At 41.5% G+C, this 23,975-nt stretch overlaps 1 protein-coding gene across 1 annotated transcript; it reads right to left on the bottom strand.

Annotated features, from left to right (window-relative positions):
* Positions 1-486: 486 nt before the first annotated feature.
* On the bottom strand, positions 487-20,625 carry LOC131628160 (uncharacterized). Its single transcript, XM_058899026.1, has 4 exons — positions 19,767-20,625; positions 19,264-19,646; positions 3,821-3,918; positions 487-628 (listed from the first exon to the last, which is right to left on the bottom strand). Exons 1-4 carry the CDS (start codon positions 20,623-20,625, stop codon positions 487-489), a joined length of 1,482 nt encoding a protein of 493 aa, XP_058755009.1.
* Positions 20,626-23,975: the final 3,350 nt, after the last annotated feature.

Here is a 23,975-nt window from a genome sequence, read left to right as displayed (position 1 = left end):
CAATCCTCTGATGATGCTGAACAAGATAGAATCGAGCTTTATCACAAAGAGTGCTTAAATTAAAGAGGTGGAGTTCAGAAACTTACCTCTGAAACTGAAGGTCGTGAGGATGATGGAGAGCACCTGGGCTTGTATGAATGATCCTAAAAGCTTCCTTGGACTCAGTGATGCTAACTGGATGCTTGTTGTGACCTCAAACCTTCTGAATTTCTCTACTCGACTCCTTCGATTTGAGCTTCAAGTGAGCATAGAGGATGATGAATCTGGAGTTACAGATGAGCTACAACCATCTGAACAGCTTCACTATGATCTGAGGAACGTGCCTGGATGCCTAACCTTGCTTGGAACCTCCTGAATTGTTCTGTGGTCCTCCAACTGCAAGTGCTCCAAATGAGAGGTGGAGATGATGATTCTCCACGCTCAGAAGTGTTCCAGAGGTTTGGATCACCTCTAAATGCCTCCCTTAATGTGTTTGAATACTTATTTTCAAAGAGAGAGCTTTGGTTTGAAGACAATGCGCCAGATTTCAAACCGGCCACTAGTATCATGCCACGCATCACCTTCAACCTCTGGCTGTTGTTTTAGAGGCAATGTTTTACCTACGGACACAGTTCCGTCACTACAGCCCCTGCACACCACGAAACCTCACACAAGCAACGAAAATCAAAAGCAAAACCATAGACATACTTACCTGTTCGTTGAGAATCAAACGATTCATGTTTCGAGTCCCAATTCTTCTTAAATCAAAGAATCCCAATTCAAGGTCTCAAACCCTAAATATGGCATCTCACGGTCTATGCGATTAAACACCAAATAACTTGCCCAAGAACATTCAAAACATCATGATAAACAACTATATGTAATCAAAACACATGTACAATGCTTAATTCATTAAATATGAAATCGAATTTTAGGAAGGCAAACCGTGAAGAACAGTAGCGTATTCTTGATGCTTCAAGCCTGGAAATCGATTGGGAAACAATCAAGAGTGTTCCCTGATGGTGTTTGAACCTTCAAACGTTTCTGAATTTCCCCCAACCTCTCAAACGAACTTCAAGATTTTCTTCAAATTCCCTACTCGGATTAGAGTTCTTTTGAGACTCCCCATTCGTAACCCTGTGATCTGAGAGTGTTATTTTTATATATTGTTTATATATTGGAAGGAAATAGGGTGAATCTTTGGCCTTGAATCTTAAGAAATCTTTGAATTCCAATCTTTGCAAATTGATTGAAAATATGGTTCCTAATATTTCTATTTTTGATCAATTTCAATCCAATCTCCTTAAATTTCTTTTGCAACGAATTTGTATTGATTATTGGAGTGAATGTGGATTGGATTTGATTCAAAACCAATTTTCTTTCAAGTCTTTTGATTTTCTTTAATTTTATTGAATTTTAAATGAATAAAAATTCCTATAAAATAAATTCGTGGCCAATGATTTATGGGCTCCCAATATCATAAGGAAGGAGTTTGGATCTTAAAAATATGGGCCCATTTGCAAAGAAACTTATTTTAAGGCCTTTTGTTTCATATTCTTTCTTCCAAAATTAGTCAACTTTGACAAGGCATATCTCCCTCAATATTTAAGGTATGAAGGAGTTCTAGGACTTTTTGGAAACCTTAAAGAGTCCTCTAACCAGTATTTTTGGTCTCATGTCAAAATAATTTTCCATGCTCCTTGTGTATCCTTTTGAAAAAAAAGACTTTTGGTTGACTTTTGAAAAGGACCTATAATGTTTTGGTCCATATCTCTCAAATGAAGCATTTTTAGCCTTGGCTTGTGAGACACAAAATTGTAGAGAATCAAATTTCCTTCAAAATGAGCTGTGTATGTAAAATTTTTGATGTTCCATGTAGGAGTTATGGCTGGTCAAAGTTTAGTTGACTTTCTCCTATGAAAACCCTAATTTAGAAACTTTTGGAATTGTTGATTTCTGATCTTTCCTTGATGAACCATGATCAATTATTGATCAAATGGTGAATGATACTTCAATATGAGGATGTTGACAAAAAAATCAGAAGTTTTGACTGTACTTTGACCACAGTTGACTTTTAGGTCAAACCAGTCGACTGTTGACTTTCTGAGCAGTCGAGTGATCAATCTTTTGAATTGAGACCTAAAACTTTTCATAGAGCTAGTGTGGGATATCATAGACCATATGAAATGTATTGGAGCTTTTGATCCATGGATTTTTCCTCAGAACAACAAAACCCTAGTTCTTTGTACCTTGTTTAGGAGAGGGTGTCTTTGAGCTTTGTACCTTGATTTGAATTTGAATAGGAGAAATAGTATGGGCAAATTTTGGGGTATAACAGATACCCAGATCTCAGATCAATCTTACTGAATACACACGCTCCAACCATTTGATCCATCAAATCATCAATCCTCAGCAGTGGATACCAATTCTTAATAGTAACCTTGTTCAATTTTCTGTAATCCACACAGCCTCATCGAACCCTCTTTCTTCTTTACTAGCAACACAGGCGCACCCCACGGAGAAACACTCGGGCGAATGAATTTCTTCTCAAGCAGTTCTTCCAATTGTTTCTTCAATTCAGCCAACTCAAACGGTGACATACGATACGGTGCCATCGACACTGGACTAGTTCCCGGAATCAAATCAATATCAAATTCCACTTCTCTTTCTGGTGGCAATACGTTCACATCTCCCGGAAAGACTTATCAGAAATCACATACCACTGGTAGTTCGCTACTTACCACATTCTCTTTCAAATCCATCAATGCAAACAACATAAACACTGTTGCACCATCTCCGATAGCCTCGTTCACCTGTCTAGCAGTCATGTTCAGATCATCAGCACTAACAGCTTTAGGAAATAACACCGTCTTCGAAAAACAGTTGATATGAACACGGTTGAACTCTAACCAGTTCATTCCCAGGATTACATCAAGTTGTTACAACGGAAGGAACACTAATTCCATTCCAAATTCTCTACCTAAAATATCAACTGGACAATTCAAACAAGCAGATAAAGTAGTTACTAAACGTGACGCAGGAGTGTCAATAACCATGCTTCCATTAATATCAGATATTTATAATCCCAATCTTTTAGCACAATCCAACGAAATAAATGAATGTGCTGCTCCAATATCAATAATTGAAATTAAAGGTGTGCCATGGAAAAAACACGTACCTTTAATCAATCGATCTTCTGGAGTAGTCTCTGACCCAGACAAAGCAAAGACCTTCCCACCAGACTTATTCTTCTTTGGCTTAGGACACTGTGGGCTAATGTGACCTTCTTCACCACAGTTGTAGAAAGTCACATCCTTCTTCTTATAATCAGCTGCAACATGGCCCACTTTATCACACTTGAAACACTTCTTTTGATCAAGCTTGCAGTCATTCTTACGATGTCCAATCTCACCACAATTGTAGCACCTGACAAAAGCACTGGAGTCTCCCCCACTATGCTTCCTCCAATCACCAGCTTTAGGATTTCATCTACCATATGGCTTACCTCTGTCCATAGGCTTCTTACCTTTTCTTTTCGACCAACTCGCGAGAGTGAGACGACTTCAGCTTAAGGTTATCCTCTTCAAAGATCTTGCTTTAGTCCACCAAATCGACAAATCGCCGAATCCTCTGATACCTGATACCTTGCTTGATCTCATCACGAAGACCATTCTCAAATTTGATACACTTTGAGAATTCACTAGCTTCATCATTGTTGTAGTGAACGTAGTACTTCGCCAACTCGAAAAACTTTGAAGCATACTCTGGTACCGTCATATTACCATGAGTCAGCTCCAAAAATTCGATTTCTTTTCTTCCCTGAACATCTTCAGGGAAGTACCTTCTCAGGAATTCTCTCTTGAACACAGCCCAAGTAATTGCTACACCAGCAGCATTAAGTTCATCTCTAGTGCCCTTGAACAACGGAGGATTGTTCCTCTGAAAGTTCCCCAATTGTCGGTCAGCACCAATCCCAGCTCCATTTGCATTTCATCCAAGCACACCAGCAATCATTCCCAGAGCCTTAACGATAGCATCATCATTTCTTCCACCTCTTCCAGCCATTACTTTGCTTAAATTACAAACAATTCAGTCAGAACAAAAGTATCGACTAGTTAACTCGTACATTGTCGCATACACACAGGGAAGACTGACACAAGACTCTGGTCACAACGACCAACTATGCTCTGATACTACTATTGTAACACCCTTCTAAATCCCCGCGGCAATTAATAATTAAATCAGAGTACATGCAACCAAGGGTGCCACAATTGGTAATAAAATAAACATATTCTGTCACTGTCATGCGTTTACTAGGGAATAATCCTTCATAATTCATCAATATCATGTTTACACAGTGGAATTAAATTATCAAATAACAATCCATCATCAAATACCACCAATCCTCAAAATTAATTCAAAACAAACAACGTTATTAAATCAATTACAAAAAAAAACATAACGTTTCCTAGTGTTACATTTATCAGAGCATGACACCTGACGCTAAACTAAAACGCACTGACTCATGAGCTAATCCTCACCAAGTCGGAAAGCCGCTACCTCAATCTGAAAATAACAACATGTAAGGGTTGTCGCACGCTCGCGAAAAATGAACCGAGTCGCCACCAATATATTTATCCCATAAGGGAAAGGAATATCAGGAAACCTAACAAAGGAAGGAACAGGGTCTTGCGACCAGAGAATCAAGGTACGGGAGTCGGTTACGCAAGGGGAAGGTGCTAGCACCCCTCACGCCCATCGTACTCGATGGTACCCACCTATGTCTGTTTCTATCTAAAGGGTGTATACTATGTCTATGTCTAAATGCGAATGAATGCAAAATGTAGGGAAAATAAAGAATTGTACTCGCACGGGCCCTACCCCGCTGCCTACGTATCCTTTTCAGGAATCAGAGTTACCGTAGCTCGGCTAAAGATTTTCTGTTTGTTTTTGTGTTTTTTAGTTGGGCGGCGTTAATGCTCACGCTCTTGCATAAGGGACCGCCTAGGATGCAATGGAGCGGAGATAACTTGCCCTTAAGAAAAGAGAAAAAGAGATTGGTTTGTATCTTTTAAGGGTGATTCCATGATGACGAGAACCCACTACAAGGTCTCGCATCACTTCCTCACTTTTGTTTTAAGTCTGAACATTTATTAGGTTTTTTGAAGTGTTTTTGGTTGGTGTTTTTTAAGGGGATTTAATTTGTGACTTAGATCATACCAAAAAGAGTTTTGTTTTGCGTATTTAGAGAACGCACATCGAGGCCTACGCCACAATCGTTTCTCTAAACAACGGTTAAGAAATACATCGAGGTTTCACACCTCAATCATTTCTTCTCCGCTAAGTAAAGGAGATACAAAAAGAGTTTTTTTTTGTGAATATTTAGAGAATGCACATCGAGGCCTACACCACGATCGTTTCTCTAAACAACGGTTAAGAAATACATCGAGGCTTTACACCTCAATCATTTCTTCTCCGCTAAGTAGGAAAGAACATACATCGGGGCCTACACCCCAATCATTTCTTTCCTACTATGAAATATGGTAACGGTATGATCTTCATCGATATTTATTAAGTATTTTAGGAGTTGAAAAGAAAAAGAATGAAAAAAGTGGGAACTACTCCTAATTTCTACATCTATGTTATTGGTCATCCTAAAAGAAAGTGGGGAAAAAAAACAATTAAGCATTTCACAATATGTTGAAAAATATTCTCAAAAGGAAAAGAATTTAAAATCTAAACTATTCAAGAGAATTATTTACAAGCAACTTCCTTTTTATTCATGTGAGAAACTACTTTTGAATTAGAGACTAAAAACTATCTATTTGTTTATGGTTTATCAACCAATTAAAAGTCAAAGAAATCACCAATTAAAATTCCAATTAAAAGAAAACAATATTCCTAAAAATTCTAATTGGTCAAAAAACTATTTTTGTTATTTATTTAAGGAGGAAAACAATTAACATGCAAAAATAATAAAGGAAAGGAGATCATTTTTATTTGTTTTTATTACAAGCAGAGGGGGTGCAGAAGTATTCTTTGTATGGACTAAAATGGTTACAAGCAGAAAAATGGGCCTGATACTGGGGGTGTGTGAAGCAAAACGCGCTAGGCCCAAAGGTGAAAACGCGTGGCCCATATTCTATTGAATCAATTCTATTATTCAGCACATGCAAATTATATGTTTCAATTATTAATCTCAGCATGCCATTGTATCACGTGAAAATATATTGCAATGTAACGTGAATTCATATCAATTGGTCATGGGTGATTAAATGGAGAAGAAGACAAAAACACTATCGGCCAGTCAGAATACAACACCTCATAGGCCAATCATTGAGTAAAAGACAAAGTTACAATATAATGGGAGCTCTAGCCAATACATGCACGCCACGTAGCCATGACGGAGAGAGAATCAAACAAACCGAACTAGACGCCGGAGCTCAGCTCCGGTCGTCTTCTCCAGTAGCTCTACGGCGGAGATACACCGTAATTTTCCAGAAAACAACCAAACCGCCACCAATCGACTCGGAATCTTGTGTAGATCACAGATCCGGTCTTGCTTTTCATTGACCCTAACCTTAACACCATAACCGAACCTAATTGCAAAGCCCTAGTTTGACGGAAGTTCATGAAAACGCGGTATCTTCGTATCAAAACAAAACTCAATCCATACAGAGCGTGTAAATGCATTTAATGTGATCAAGCAATAGACGTTTTACTCAGAGCGCATCAGGTTCGAGAGTCACGATAAACTTCACATAGATGTATGCTTGGAAACATGGCGCTACCTATGAGTTTCGTTTAGAGGACGTACCTGCAGGTTCTTGAACGAGACTCGAACTCAGCGAAAGAGGATGAATCTTGAAGGCTATGCGTGGATCACGGGGAGAGGCTCAATGGTGACGAATAGTGCACTGAACGTGATGATAACGGTGATGCTCCAGTCTTTTCCCCGAAACGTAGTTTGGTGATGGTAGATGAAGACGATAAGGTTCCGTATTGGAGATGGTGATTATTCTGATTTTCTTGAGTGATGCAATGGTTATGACGGATGCAGCAGAGAAAGTGATATTGATGATGATGCGAATCAGTGGAGGTTGATGGTGGCTATGGTGGTGGTTAGAGAAGGTGGAGAAGAGTGGTGGTTGTGGTGGTTAGAGAAGGTGGTTATGATTTGTAACAAACTTCCTTGAGAGAGGTTGGGGAGAGAGCCGAGAGAGAGAAGAATAGAGTGAAGTGAGAGCTTTTGAGAAAGTGAAAAAGTGAGAGTGTGAAAAAATGGATGTGTGTTGCTGAGTTTTGTGAAGGGTTTAGCTTATATAAGTGAGTGAGGTTGCATGGAATTAAGGTGAGGAGTGGTGTAGTGTAGTATTTGCATGGGGATATTGGTGAATGCTCTCCATGCTGCAACAACAAAATCATGTCCAGGTCTCACTTTGGGTGGTTATGTCTCTCTCCATAGTACATCATTCATTTCAAACTCAAAAGCAACATGAAGAGGGCATATGATTGATGAGTTTTGACGTTTGCGAGTTGTAAAGATGAGGTCTGGAACTTGCTCGAAAATGCACCCGAACATCACTTGGCATGGCTGATCCTATCTTGCACGCAGACTCAGGCTTTGGCTTAGATTCATTGCAGGGATACGACTTGGTCAGGTCATGACTTTAGGCTTTCGTATCTTGATCCACACAAATTTAATGATTCCCATCCATGACTTGTTGGGAAGAGCATATGGCAAGGAGCAATCTGATACCAAGATGGATCCAAATGGATATTTGTAGAGTCCTAAAACTGGCTTCGAATTCAGCGCGCCACGTGTTTGATGAAAGGTTCACGCGTGACCAGGATTCATGCCCAGCCAGATGCATAACTTGGACCAGTGTGAACATGTGACTTTGGAGCTTTGTAAATGATTCATTCTTTGTCCAAATGGCTTGACTATTGTTTTATTGTGTAGAGGACATGGCAAAGAATGGAAGAATACCAAGTTTAAACTCATAGCATTTTTGTAGAGCTCAATAACTAGCTTGACATTTGGCATACCAAGTGTTTGGTAAAATGCTTGGGCATGACTTGGCTCATGACCTGAATTGTGCCTAGATCAAATGAATTTTCAGAAACTTCATGCTTCAATATTTCTCTAACCAAGCTTCAAATGAAAAAGTATCCAACTACAAAGTTGTTCTCCTCCATGAGAGGAACAACTTTGATGTTGGAAATTCTTCCAAAAAATGTCAATTGCCACGTGTAATTATGCTGTGAAGTTGACTGATCATCACACTTGAAATGTACCACAATTTTTCTAAGTATGAAAACCTTCCATTTTTGTCATTTTCTATTTTTGGCAACTTTTGTCAAACTCCCGATTTTATTCATTCCTCGACATTTCTTGACCGATTTTCCACCAAAAGTCGATATTCGAATAATTCTTCCGATTTCGACCCAAAAGTCAACTGTCCTGATTTTTCTGATTATTGATGAAATTCTTGATTAAATCTCCTCCAGTCAAATCCGGTCGAATGAATGTGTCCATATAGTCAATACGAAAGCTTCTCATTCATGAAATCCCTCCCTGATTAAATGTTGACCGAAAAGTCAACTGGTTGACTTTGGTCAAGGAAACCCTGATTAAGAGGATCAGATGACTTCTACACTTCTACACTTGCCAATGCTGTGAACTGGATAAAAACCCTGATTTCAAGAAGTCTTGGGCAAGCTGATGACACCCCACATTAGGCTTCAAGTCTCTCCTTCTGATCAAGGACCAATGATATGGATGCATGCAATGGTATGGCCTAAGTGGATGTATGTTTATGAAATGTGAAGCTAGAGCCAGTTAGAAATTAAAGGGTAGGACAAATTTGGGGTATGACAGCTGCCCCTATTTAATCGTCTTAAACTTGAAGGTGAGATTGGCGCTAGCCTTTCGAACATTCAAGGTAGAAGATGATTAAATATCCAAGACCTGAAATTTTTCCTGAAAAGATGGTGTCAGTGTTATCCTTATTTTTGATATCTGCTGGGGAAAGAGAAATTTTTGTTTTTCTGGTGGAAGAATTTGTAGTGAGTAATGGGTTTGAATGGAGATAGCTTATAACGTGGTAGCGGTGCCGACACAGGGTTTTCAAAGAGAATGGTTGTATGAAACAATGATCGAAAGAAAAAGACCTCGTGCGATTTACGACTCAACATCAGGACTGAAAGGAATAAGATCTCGTGGCGATCTATGACTCAACATCGAAAGAAGATCTCGTGGCGATCAACTCGTCAACAGAAGAAAAGGGAATAAGATCTCGTGGCGATCTTATGACTCAACATCGAAAGAAAATCTCGTGCGATTTTCCACACTTTGGGAAGGAATAAGATCTCGTGGCGATCTCATGACTCAACATCGAGAGAAAATCTCGTGCGATTTTCCACACTTTGGGAAGGAATAAGATCTCGTGGCGATCTCATGACTCAACATCGAGAGAAAATCCCGTGCGATTTCCCACACTTTGGAAAGGAATAAGATCTCGTGGCGATCTATGACTCAACATCGAAAGAAAATCTCGTGCGATTTCCCACACTTTGGAAAGGAATAAGATCTCGTGGCGATCTATGACTCAACATCGAAAGAAAATCTCGTGCGATTTTCCACACTTTGGAAAGGAATAAGATCTCGTGGCGATCTTATGACCCAACATCGAAAGAAAATCTCGTGCGATTTCCCACACTTTGGGAAGGAATAAGATCTCGTGGCGATCTATGACTCAACATCGAAAGAAAATCTCGTGCGATTTCCCACACTTTGGGAAGGAATAAGATCTCGTGGCGATCTATGACTCAACATCGAAAGAAAATCTCGTGCGATTTTCCACACTTTGGGAAGGAATAAGATCTCGTGGCGATCTATGACTCAACATCGAAAGAAAATCTCGTGCGATTTTCCACACTTTGGGAAGGAATAAGATCTCGTGGCGATCTCATGACTCAACATCGAGAGAAAATCTCGTGCGATTTTCCACACTTTGGGAAGGAATAAGATCTCGTGGCGATCTATGACTCAACATCGACTCGACATCGAGGGACAAAAGAAGACATTGTGTCAGACGCTCATCAGAGATTGAAGATACCTCGCATCGGCACTGCAGCTTAAAAGTATTTGTAGTATGATAGCAGATATCAGGCAAAGTTTGTACAGGTAACAACTTTGAGAGGATGGGTCATTGTTCTGATTCAACATTGGCTCCTATTATCTGGCTTATGTTCCGTATGCATGTTTGATTTTTTATGGCGTAATGATCCACTGTAATGGATATGCTACGCTTTCGAGGATGCAATGCTATATGCAATGAATACTATATGCAGAGAGTGCCAAATAAAGGCCCTTGGTGGGACAGAAGGGTAGGATCATTGGGGTCCGTTGCTTGTGATCTTGAGACGCCATTGCGGGTGGGCGTTGAAAACCTCATAGTGCCAAAGATGATTGGCAACTGTGTGGAGGATTAGAACATAACTCTGTTGGGGAGGAAGTGACTTTGCTCGACTTTCCTTACATCTTATACTGTTTGGGGAAACGTGGGTTCTGATGGACACTTCTTTGTCTGCCGTGTAGGGGAGAGACATGGATTTCTTCCGGTGTCTTGTGCTTACCAGTACTGATGAATTATACGCTTGAACTTTCACGCGGGATGATGACGACCTTTGTGGCATGTCGTAAGCCAAGATGACGGCTAGAACCTGCAACCTGCACGGAAAACAACGTTTGGACGCAAATGGTGCCCCTTAGAGCACTTTTATGTTTATGTAACATCATGTTTCGTTTTGATTTTGTGATTATTATTCCCCATGTTTTCAATGCAATGTTTAATAACGAATTAAATCACACCTCGCATGCGAAAAAATGAAAAGCAGGAAAGAACACTTCTTATCAAAAGATCATTTTATTGATGGAATGCCTGTGAATAGGCTTCTGTACAAGGAAGCAACTCCTAAATGAGGTAGTTGCGAAAGGAAAATAAAATGCAAAAAGCAAAATGGCAAAGAGAAATGCTCGAGTTTCCATTAAAACTGATATTGCTACAATTCCCATATCTTCGATCCTCTCAATGCTTTGCTTCAGAAGGGTAATGGTTGGATTGATCTGTCCGTTCTGCCAAGGGCGTATAGGGGTCTTTGTGAAAGATATTCAGACTGCAGCCTCTCGCTTTTGATCCCTAACTTTTGCCTGGATCGCCCTTTCGGGTTTTCAATCCAGCGGGATGCCCCTTTTTGCCTAAGCCGCCCTTTCGGGTTTTCATTTTAGCGGGTTATTCTTTTTTTTTGTTTTATCCCTAATTTTTGCCCAAACCCTTTTGGTTTGTCGGGATGCCCTTATTTTTGCCTAGGTACGTCGACCTAGCGGGTCTTTTATGCGTAGTATTTTTTGACTGAGTCTGAATTGACTGGAAGCGGAACGTCTTCCCCATCCATCTTTGTCAGGATTAAAGCACCACCTGAAAATGCTTTCTTCACAATGTATGGTCCCTCATAATTGGGAGTCCATTTGCCCCTTGGATCAGTGTGAATTGGCAAGATCTTCCTTACGACTAGGTCACCTGTGTGGAATTCTCGAGGCCGAATCTTCTTGTCATACGCTTTCTTGATCCTCTTTTGGTACAACTGGCCGTGGCAGATAGCGGATAAGCGTTTTTCCTCAATTAGATTGAGATGATCAAGCCTCGTTTGAACCCATTCCGTTTCATCGAGTTTGGCGTCCATTAAGACTCTCAATGAAGGAATTTCCACTTCAACAGGTAGTACGGCCTCCATGCCGTAGACAAGAGAGAAGGGAGTTGCCCCAGTTGAAGTGCGGACAGAAGTTCTGTAGCCGTGCAAAGCAAACGGCAACATCTCATGCCAATCTTTATACGTTCTAACCATTTTCTGAACAATCTTCTTTATATTCTTGTTAGCAGCTTCGACCGCGCCGTTCATCTTTGGCCGGTAGGGTGATGAATTGTGATGTTCAATCTTGAACTCTTCACACAACTCTACCATCATCTTGTTATTAAGATTGGACCCATTATCAGTGATGATCTTATTTGGAACCCCATATCGGCATATGATCTCTTTCTTGATGAAGCGAGTAACGACTTGCTTGGTTACGTTCTTGTAAGAAGCAGCTTCAACCCATTTGGTGAAGTAGTCGATAGCAACAAGAATAAATCTGTGTCCATTTGAAGCTTGTGGCTCTATCCGTCCAATCATGTCTATGCCCCACATAGCAAAGGGCCAAGGCGACGTCAGGACATTCAGAGGAGTCGGAGGAACATGAATTCTGTCAGCATACACTTGACATTTGTGACATTTCTTCACATACACATAACAATCACTTTCAATCGTCATCCAATAATATCCTGCTCGCAAGATCTTTTTGGCCATAGAATGTCCACTGGAATGAGTTCCAAAAGATCCTTCATGAATTTCCCGCATGATCAATTCTGCTTCGTGTCTATCCACGCATCTGAGCAAAACTGAATCATAGTTTCTTTTGTACAGGACGTCTCCTGACAAGAAGAATTTGGATGCTAGCCTTCGAAGCGTTCGCTTATCACCAATCGTAGCATCTTCGGGATACTCTTGCTTCTCAACATACCTCTTGATGTCGTAATACCATGGCTTTTCATCATACACATCTTCAGTAGTGAGGCAATGAGCAGGGAATGCATGGGCAGGCTCTTTGTAACGGAGGATCGTTATGTCTGGTACTTCTTTAGGGGAGCTAACTCTGAACATAGCCGCCAAAGTAGCCAAAGCATCTGCCAATTGATTTTCCTCTCGGGGGATGTGATTGAAAGTGATCTCCTCGAAAGCGGGCAGCAACTCCAAGATATAGTCCTTATAAGGAACCAAATTGGGGTGTCGTGTCTCCCAATCACCTCTTACTTGATGTATGACCAATGCAGAATCCCCATAAACCTCAAGGATCTTGATCCTCATATCAATGGCTGCTTCGAGGCCCATTATGCAAGCTTCGTACTCTGCGACATTGTTTGTGCAATCAAAGCATATTCTAGCTGTAAAAGGGATGTGAGTTTGACGAGGAGAAGTCAAAACTGCCCCAATACCATGGCCCATAGCATTTGATGCACCATCGAACGTGAGAGTCCAACGCTCTCCTGGTTCGGGTCCTTCATTATCGTCCAGTTTCATGATATCTTCATCAGGAAAATCAAACCTCATTGACTGATACTCTTCTAATGGCTGATGAGCAAGATGATCTGCAAGGACACTCCCTTTGATGGCCTTCTGTGTGACATACTGGATGTCGTATTCTGATAAAAGCATTTGCCATCGGGCTAGTCTTCCTGTAAGGGCCGGTTTTTCAAAGATGTACTTTATCGGGTCCATTTTGGAGATCAATAGAGTGGTGTGGGTCAGCATATACTGTCTCAGTCGGCGAGCAGCCCATACCAAAGCACAGCAAGTTTTCTCGAGTAGTGAGTAGCGGGATTCACAATCGGTAAACTTTTTGCTCAGGTAATAAATGGCGCACTCTTTTCGACCGGACTCGTCATGTTGGCCCAGCACACATCCCATAGATCCTTCAAGCACAGTTAAGTACATAAGAAGCGGCCTCCCAGGAACCGGAGGCATGAGAATTGGTGGCTCTTGGAGATACTGCTTGATCTTTTCGAAGGCTTCCTGACAACGATCATCCCAACGGATATCTTGATTTTTGCGCAGCAGTTTGAAGATGGGTTCACAAGTATCAGTGAGATGAGAAATGAACCTGGCTATGTAATTCAATCTTCCAAGGAACCCTCGAACTTCTCTTTCATTCTTCGGCGCCGGCATGTTCTGTATTGCTCTTACTTTATCGGGGTCGACCTCAATCCCTCGTTGGCTCACAATGAATCCAAGTAACTTTCCAGATCGCACTCCAAAAGTGCACTTGTTTGGATTAAGTCTCAACTTGAATTTACGCAAACGAGCAAACAATTTCTCGAGATATACCAAGTGTTCCTCCTCAGTTTGGGATTTTGCAATCATATCATCGACGTACACCTCAACCTCTTTATGGATCATGTCATGGAAGAGGGTCACCATTGCTCGTTGATATGTTGCACCAGCATTCTTAAGACCAAAAGGCATCACCTTATAACAATATGTACCCCACGGAGTGGTAAAGGTAGTCTTGGTCATATCTTCAGGAGCCATCTTTATTTGATTATAGCCAGAAAAACCATCCATGAAAGAGAACACCGAATACTGAGCAGTGTTGTCGACTAGCACATCAATATGAGGCAGAGGGAAATCATCCTTCGGACTTGCCCTATTCAAATCTCGGTAGTCAACACACATGCGTACATTTCCGTCCTTCTTAGGAACAGGTACTATGTTTGCAATCCAAGGAGGATACTCACACACAGATAAGAAACCAGCCTTCAACTGTTTTTCAACTTCTTCCTTGATTTTCAAAGCCATATCAGGTCGTGTTCTTCGTGGTTTTTGCTTTACAGGCGGACATTCTGGTTTGAGAGGTAGCCTGTGCATAACTATATCTGTGTCTAAACCAGGCATGTCTTCATATGACCAGGCGAAGATATCAACATACTCTCGAAGCAACTCAATCAACCTTCTCTTTACATCACTTTGCAAAGCGGCACCTATCTTGACTTCTCTCTTTGCCTCTTCTGTACCGAGGTTGATGATTTCTATGGCTTCTTGATGTGGCTGAATAGATTTCGCTTCTTGTCTCAAAAGTCTTGCCAATTCCTCGGGGACTTCACAATCTTCCCCACTATCCTCATCAGCTTGGTCCATTGGATTCTCAAAGATATCAAGACGTGGAACTGTAACATTATCATTTTTGATGGAGTTCGAGCCGGATCTGCACGATGGATGATTTATGCCTTAGAATGCAACACATAAAAAGGAAAAAAAGGAAATCTTTGCCATTTTTGAAAAAGTTTTTTTTTTAAAGTAAAAACAAAAAAGAAGGAAATGGAACAGTAATTGCATGCGAAGATATGATTTTCATTCAATATTAAACAAATTGAAACACATGGGGGGCCCTTCTTTATACAAGAGGTCAAAAATGCTTAGGGCGAAGCATATGACTTATTGAAACAAGAAAATTACATCTCCATAAAAGTGACTTTGGGGATGTCCAAGATAGTCCAATTGTTGAGTTCCTGTCCAGGCGCAGCATGGCAAATGAATCTGGAGAGATCTTCTTCATCATCATCATCCACGGCGAGAACTTGATTTTCAGAACTGGCGCTTGCACTGACGAACACTTGAGAAATGGGGGGAATCACCTTCTTTCCCGGAATTATGCTGAGCTGAGTAGAAGAAGATGGTTGATACCCAAGGCCATACTTGTCTCGCTTCTCTTGAACGTCAATCAGCTTGCCCCAGGCACTATGGGGAGTGCCAGCTTCTAAAAAGGCCTTAGCATCATTTAGAGACGAGAGGGGTGCTCCGAGTTCCTTCTTATTCTCAACCACGGGGAGTTTGTCAACCGACACAATCTCTAAGGCTTGAAAAGGTGTCTCTTGTATCTCTCCCTCCACTTCAACATAACGGTATGATGCCAGATTATTGACTATCAAATCCTCTTCACCAGTGATCACAACAATCTTGTCATTCACAACAAATTTCAAACACTGGTGGAGAGTAGATGTCACAGCTCCAGCAGCATGAATCCAAGGACGACCCAAGAGGCAAGTGTATGAAGGGTTTATATCCATAACGTAGAAGGCAATGTAGAACATGTGAGGACCAATCAAGACAGGCAGATCAATTTCTCCTTCTACGGACCTTCTAGAACCATCAAATGCTCTAACACTCATAGTGCATGGTCTCATCATAATCCCATCCATACTCAGCTTAAACAAAGTGGCCTTGGGCATCACATTAAGAGAGGAACCGGTATCAATCAGAACTCGAGACAACACAGCATCCAGACACTTGACGGAGATATGCAACGCTTTGTTGTGTGCTCTACCCTCAGGTGGAAGCTCATCATCAGAAAAACCCAAACAATTACCAGCAGCAATGTTGGTCACAACCCCTTCAAACTGAGGCACGGTAATGTCTTGAGTTACATGAGCGGAAGCCAGAACTTTCATCAGAGCATCACGATGAGCTTCAGAATGTACCAAGAGAGACAAGATGGAGATCTTGGCTTGGGTCTGATCAAGTTGGTCAATCACTTTGTAATCACTTTTCTTAATGATTTTCAAGAGTTGCTCGGCATCTTGGGCATTACGTGTTACAGGAGGATCAACAGCAACTTGCTTTCCTTTTGCTTGTGTACTAGCCTCTTTGTTGGTCTCTTTAGGAGGCGGAGGAGGGGCAGCAAAGATCCGACCACTACGGGTAATGCCACTAGTGCCAGTAATATTTGTGATGCTCGAATTACCCACTGGAGGACAGTCATACTTCTTCCCTCGAATATACACAGCATTATAACTCCAAGGAACAGCCTTAGAATCATTCACATGAGAGGGAGCGAGAGATGAGGTCGAAGGAGTTGAAGGAGCATTTGGAACCTGAATAACCATCGGAGTTCTCGGAGCTTGACTGGTCAATGGGGCCCTCGGTGTATGAATAACCAGCGGGGTCCTTGGTGCTTGGATGGCCAAAGGTGTGCTCTGAGTCTTTGACGCCTCAGCAGGATGGTAAGGGATTTCTAGGATGGCCACATCTTCAATAGGAACGACCCTTTCCACTCTAAGAACACCTTCATCCATTAGTTTCTGGATTTCTTCTCTCAACCTAGTGCATTCCTCAGGATTAGAAGAACATTGCAAACAGTAGTCATGTAGTTCACACAAAACCTTTTGTTGCATAAGATACTCTCTGATAACTGCTAGCGGCATCCTAACCTCATTAACATCATTTACCAGGATCTGATCATCACATAACTCAATAGCATTGGTCGTACCAGCATGAGGAGGCATAGGATTATTCTGCACATTAGGACCAGTAGGAGCGAACGAGATAAGCTTGTCGTCAAGGAGATCCTGAACCTTCAATTTGAATGCTCTACACTTTTCAATAGTATGGCCTGGAGCCCCTGAATGAAATTCACATCGAGCATTAACATCATAACCGGGAGGGAGAGGACTAGGTGGAGGTCCAAGTTCACGGAGTTGTACCAATTGACCAGCAAGCAACTGAGGGAGAAGCTGAGCATATGACATCGGAACCGGATCGATACGCCTATCTTGGAATCTTGTTCTTTGCGGGCCCCTTTGACCTTGAGGCCTAGGGTTCTGTTGACGATTCTGAGGAGCAGCAGCTTGTTGTTGTGGTACGAAAGGCTGTTGGGGTGCCATCCATGGTTGTGGAAGAGCAGCAGCATATGCCTGAGGGACATATGGGCTAGGAACAGCATAAGGCATCGGATAATAAGGAGGTGGAACAGCAGAATATGCAGGAGCTCGGCTTTGGTCAACAGAAGCGGTGCTAGTCTCACCTTCCTTCTTCTTCACAAACCCAGAATACGGCTTCTTACCATTACCACTTGAGTTGCTAGGATTAGTAACACCTTGAATGGTACCAGCTTTGACACAGTTCTCAACCCTCTCACCAATGATGACCACATCCGAAAAAGAAGGAGAAGTATTACTAACCATGTGCTGAAGATACGGCCCTTTCAGAGTCCCCATAAACAGATCGATCAACTCTCGGTCCAATAAAGGAGGTTGGACTCGAGCAGCAAGTTCACGCCATCTCTGGGCGTATTCTTTAAAGGACTCTTCAGATTTCTGTGACATATTCTGCAGTTGGGCACGGCTAGGAGCCATAGCAGTATTGTAGTGGTATTGTTTCAGGAAGGCATCAACAAGTTCTCCCCAAGTACTGACATTAGACCTCTCGAGTTTCATATACCACTCCAACGGGGCTCCAGTGAGACTATCTTGGAAGAAGTGCATAAGCAGAGGTTCGTTCTCAGCGTGAGCGGCCATCTTACGGCAGTAGGAACGAATGTGAGTCTCTGGGCAGGTAACTCCCTTGTACTTATCAAAATCTGGCACCTTGAACTTCGGGGGAATAACAATCCCAGGTACCAAGCACATAGCAGCAGTGTTAAAACTCGAAGTTTTAGCAACCTCAACGGCTTTAAGGCGTTCTTCAAGAGCTTGGTACATCTTAGCAGTCTCGGTCAACTCAGCAGTGAGATCATGTTCAAGATCAATAACCTCATGGTGGTCGTCCACCACTTTAAGTGTCTCATTAATAGGAGTCTCTTTAGTTTTCACCCCTCCGTCAGCAGAATTGGTAGGAGTATCTTTGATCAAACTAGCGACACTCTTTCTGAGTTCATCCTGTCCTTGAACAACGGCATGGAAAGTCTCCATAAGTTGGGCCATTCTCTCCCCCATAACATCCATATCCCTACGGAGGGCAGCTTGGTTCTGCTCAAATTGGTCCATGAGTCTCTCGTTGCTCCGGGTACGGTAAGGATGTAAGAAAGTCAGCTTCGTCGTCGGAAAAGAAATCTGTTGCTGAAAGGGACCCCATTTAGTTTCTTGTACAATAACCTGAAAAATGCAATGTGATAATGTGAATGTATGAGTGCATGTGTGTGTATGACGTGATGTGCCATTTTCGGAGTATCCAAGATTTAATATTGATCCAGAATAGCTAACAACGTGACAAAAGATAAGTATCAAGAGAAACTAGTTCTTTTTCATTCATAACAGAGATTTAAACTTGGGCAAGCCATACATCAACAAGATAGTTCAGCAAGGGAAATAAAAGACCCCATCCAACAAGTCTGGTGGTGGTCGAAACATACAGACTCAAACATCAATCCATCTGAATATAAAACAGAGGTCCTCCTTGTCTGAAGTGCTCGTCGCTCCACTTCTTAGTTTCATCAAACAGCTTCTTGGTTGCTTCTCGATCTCTTCCTTTAAGAATGCTTTGGATCACCTCATCTTTGCGAAACAAATGCCCATCTAGCTTCTTGCAGCACTCCTTGAGTTCGTCACATCCTTTGCATTCTGGGAGATAATCCTTCTCAGATATGTCCTCCATCATTCGATCTCTGAGCTTGGCATTTTCTTCTGTTAGTCGAGTATTACGGAGGTGACTTCCTTTCAGTTGAGTCTCAATTGCCATTCTTTTAGTGGTCTCTTCTTCCAGTTTCTTTTTCAGATTCTTCACTTCAACTCTAGCATCCCTTTCTATCTTGAGCTTATAAGCTTTCAAGTCTTCTCGGTACTCTCGCTTGAGTTTCTCTTCTGCCTCTTTCATGGCCCTTTTTAGGATCTTCTGGTGATCCTCAACAATAACAGTAGTGTCTTTTTCACCTTTTTCCGTTCTAGCCCTCTTTTGAACTCTGGAAGATCCTCCCTTCAGCATTTTGGCTTCGTGTGTCAACTCAACTCTTTTCTGGCCCACAAGACAATGTTTCGGTTGCGCATCTGACTTCTTTTCGTGCAATTGGGTGCATTCCATATCTACTTGGATGCAATTCTCAGCAGGCATAATGGCAGTTGGAACCTTAGGTGGTTGCTTGTACAATGGATTAACCTTCGGGAAAGGCAACAGACGATCTTTAACTCTATCCTCAACCCAATCCGTGTAGGCTTGTTTGGCAACGGCATTCTTTTCACCTAGAGAAATCTGATCACTTGTATGGATGTCATTCCAGGCACTCACCACTTTTTCTATACCTTTTAGATCAGTTCCCTTCTCAAAGCAAGCGGATTCAAATATCTCTTTGTCCAAAGGCTTGTTTTCAAGTGCAAAACCCAATTGACGCAGCGCTAGCTTAGGATTATAATTGATAACACCTTTTGTTCCTATGAGGGGAACATTGTCAAAAGCACCACAACTAGTTATAACCTTCTCTACGTCCATCCCAGTAGGACACCAGACAATGTCATTTCCAGTAAGCCCCATGATCCTTTGATGCCATTTCTGAGTAGAAGTAACGAAAGGACCACTTGTAGGTAGGTGGGACTTAAACCAGGTGTATAACAACGGAAAACAATTTCTTATGGCTCCTCCTTTCCCATATCGAGAGTGAACAGAATAGTACGTATCGGCTAGCAAAGTAGGGACCGGATTCTTCTCCACAAAAAGACATATAGCAGCCAGATCAACGAACTTGTGAATGTTAGGGAACATCACGATCCCATAAATCAAAACGGCCAGAAGGGCGTTGAAGGCCTCCCACATATTTTTGTTGGCCAACTCTTGGGCCTTCTCAACCAAGAAACTCATATAGAAACCATGAGTGTTACCATTCTTCTTCCAATTCCCAAGAACGTCTTCTATGCTCAAATAAAGAGCGTTGGCAATGTTGTTCAAATCAGGTTTCTCTGGGACACACACGAAAGGAACCTTGTGCTGAATCTTGATATTGAGAAAGTGAGAGTACTCCTCGAGAGTGGGAGCCAACTGATAGCCTGAGAAGGTGAAACAACGCAAGTCAGGATCATAGAACTGGAGAAGAGTAGATAAACCCCATTCGTCGACGTGGGAGTCCAAAAGGGTCAAGATGTTTCCGTAATTCTCAGTGAACACAGTTTTATTATGACCAGTGATCAATCCACCCAATTGCCCCAACTGAATCAAGCCTTCGCGATGGAAACTGTAAGTGTGAGTACGCCTTGTAGCTTCTCTGGTAGCGGTCACGTTGTTAGCCATCCTGGATGAAAAGTAATAACCTCGGATACCCTGAAAAATGGCATGCATATGAGAAATAATACTATTTTCCTTTTTTCTTTTTTCTTTTTTATTACATCTTTTCTTTCTCTTTTTTTTTTTTGAAAATAAATATGCCATGATGAAAATGATGCAATGGAGGTTTCCCCACATAGGAGAAGTGTGTGTGGCCTCTGAATGAGATCGGACGTTGTAGGATCAAAGGTCCGGCATAGGCACAATGAAACCATGAGAACACAAGTCATCAGCAGAACAGAACGGTCACCAACGGTACCTGTCATGTATATCCCTCCCCACTCACGGGTGTAGTCTAGGTCAAGGTAGGTCAAAAAAGCCAACAGAGGATTGAAAGTAGGTGTAATCATACGATATTGCCTCTTTCAACCAAGCTCTGTCAGTGGATACATGATCGGATCAATCAGACATACGTCTTCTGTCCGTCATGGCCACTCTATTCCTAGTTCCTAAGGTATCACTCATGGCCTGGGTATTGGGCCTTTTACCTCATAGAACATCCCACCCAACCTGCAAAACAGAACAGAAGACCCCAAGGAACACAGAATATAATCCATATGCATGATGTGCAAACAGAAATAAACATGATATGCAGGCAGAAAAGTAAACATGCAAACATATATACAAGGTATAGACATAAAAACAAATAAACACCCAGTAAATAAACAAACAAACGCAGGCTAGGATCGACTCGCTATGGATGGACCAGCAACAGGTCTAGCAACATCCCCAGCGGAGTCGCCAGCTGTCGCACGCTCGCGAAAAATGAACCGAGTCGCCACCAATATATTTATCCCATAAGGGAAAGGAATATCAGGAAACCTAACAAAGGAAGGAACAGGGTCTTGCGACCAGAGAATCAAGGTACGGGAGTCGGTTACGCAAGGGGAAGGTGCTAGCACCCCTCACGCCCATCGTACTCGATGGTACCCACCTATGTCTGTTTCTATCTAAAGGGTGTATACTATGTCTATGTCTAAATGCGAATGAATGCAAAATGTAGGGAAAATAAAGAATTGTACTCGCACGGGCCCTACCCCGCTGCCTACGTATCCTTTTCAGGAATCAGAGTTACCGTAGCTCGGCTAAAGATTTTCTGTTTGTTTTTGTGTTTTTTAGTTGGGCGGCGTTAACGCTCACGCTCTTGCATAAGGGACCGCCTAGGATGCAATGGAGCGGAGATAACTTGCCCTTAAGAAAAGAGAAAAAGAGATTGGTTTGTATCTTTTAAGGGTGATTCCATGATGACGAGAACCCACTACAAGGTCTCGCATCACTTCCTCACTTTTGTTTTAAGTCTGAACATTTATTAGGTTTTTTGAAGTGTTTTTGGTTGGTGTTTTTTAAGGGGATTTAATTTGTGACTTAGATCATACCAAAAAGAGTTTTGTTTTGCGTATTTAGAGAACGCACATCGAGGCCTACGCCACAATCGTTTCTCTAAACAACGGTTAAGAAATACATCGAGGTTTCACACCTCAATCATTTCTTCTCCGCTAAGTAAAGGAGATACAAAAAGAGTTTTTTTTTGTGAATATTTAGAGAATGCACATCGAGGCCTACACCACGATCGTTTCTCTAAACAACGGTTAAGAAATACATCGAGGCTTCACACCTCAATCATTTCTTCTCCGCTAAGTAGGAAAGAACATACATCGGGGCCTACACCCCAATCATTTCTTTCCTACTATGAAATATGGTAACGGTATGATCTTCATCGATATTTATTAAGTATTTTAGGAGTTGAAAAGAAAAAGAATGAAAAAAGTGGGAACTACTCCTAATTTCTACATCTATGTTATTGGTCATCCTAAAAGAAAGTGGGAAAAAAAAACAATTAAGCATTTCACAATATGTTGAAAAATATTCTCAAAAGGAAAAGAATTTAAAATCTAAACTATTCAAGAGAATTATTTACAAGCAACTTCCTTTTTATTCATGTGAGAAACTACTTTTGAATTAGAGACTAAAAACTATCTATTTGTTTATGGTTTATCAACCAATTAAAAGTCAAAGAAATCACCAATTAAAATTCCAATTAAAAGAAAACAATATTCCTAAAAATTCTAATTGGTCAAAAAACTATTTTTGTTATTTATTTAAGGAGGAAAACAATTAACATGCAAAAATAATAAAGGAAAGGAGATCATTTTTATTTGTTTTTATTACCAGCAGAGGGGGTGCAGAAGTATTCTTTGTATGGACTAAAATGGTTACAAGCAGAAAAATGGGCCTGATACTGGGGGTGTGTGAAGCAAAACGCGCTAGGCCCAAAGGTGAAAACGCGTGGCCCATATTCTATTGAATCAATTCTATTATTCAGCACATGCAAATTATATGTTTCAATTATTAATCTCAGCATGCCATTGTATCACGTGAAAATATATTGCAATGTAACGTGAATTCATATCAATTGGTCATGGGTGATTAAATGGAGAAGAAGACAAAAACACTATCGGCCAGTCAGAATACAACACCTCATAGGCCAATCATTGAGTAAAAGACAAAGTTACAATATAATGGGAGCTCTAGCCAATACATGCACGCCACGTAGCCATGACGGAGAGAGAATCAAACAAACCGAACTAGACGCCGGAGCTCAGCTCCGGTCGTCTTCTCCGGTAGCTCTACGGCGGAGATACACCGTAATTTTCCAGAAAACAACCAAACCGCCACCAATCGACTCGGAATCTTGTGTAGATCACAGATCCGGTCTTGCTTTTCATTGACCCTAACCTTAACACCATAACCGAACCTAATTGCAAAGCCCTAGTTTGACGGAAGGTCATGAAAACGCGGTATCTTCGTATCAAAACAAAACTCAATCCATACAGAGCGTGTAAATGCATTTAATGTGATCAAGCAATAGACGTTTTACTCAGAGCGCATCAGGTTCGAGAGTCACGATAAACTTCACATAGATGTATGCTTGGAAACATGGCGCTACCTATGAGTTTCGTTTAGAGGACGTACTTGCAGGTTCTTGAACGAGACTCGAACTCAGCGAAAGAGGATGAATCTTGAAGGCTATGCGTGGATCACGGGGAGAGGCTCAATGGTGACGAATAGTGCACTGAACGTGATGATAACGGTGATGCTCCAGTCTTTTCCCCGAAACGTAGTTTGGTGATGGTAGATGAAGACGATAAGGTTCCGTATTGGAGATGGTGATTATTCTGATTTTCTTGAGTGATGCAATGGTTATGACGGATGCAGCAGAGAAAGTGATATTGATGATGATGCGAATCAGTGGAGGTTGATGGTGGCTATGGTGGTGGTTAGAGAAGGTGGAGAAGAGTGGTGGTTGTGGTGGTTAG

Source organism: Vicia villosa, unplaced genomic scaffold (genome assembly GCF_029867415.1).
Source record: "Vicia villosa cultivar HV-30 ecotype Madison, WI unplaced genomic scaffold, Vvil1.0 ctg.000426F_1_1, whole genome shotgun sequence".
In the NCBI taxonomy this organism is placed as follows: Eukaryota; Viridiplantae; Streptophyta; class Magnoliopsida; order Fabales; family Fabaceae; genus Vicia; species Vicia villosa.
The sequence above is the reverse complement of the archived record's forward strand: the minus strand, read 5'-3'. Positions and strand labels throughout refer to the sequence as shown.

Bases quoted from the DNA above. Each gene is read 5' to 3' on its own strand.
- LOC131628160 (XM_058899026.1), bottom strand. From the start codon at position 20,625: ATGGCTAACAACGTGACCGCTACCAGAGAAGCTACAAGGCGTACTCAC. The intron at 19,647-19,766 runs GTGTTATCAATT...CTGATCTAAAAG, and splicing joins TCCCCTCATAGGAACAAAAG to GTATAGAAAAAGTGGTGAGT. The intron at 3,919-19,263 runs GTTATTGTTGAG...GGGAACTTTCAG, and splicing joins AAGGTGAAAAAGACACTACT to AGGAACAATCCTCCGTTGTT.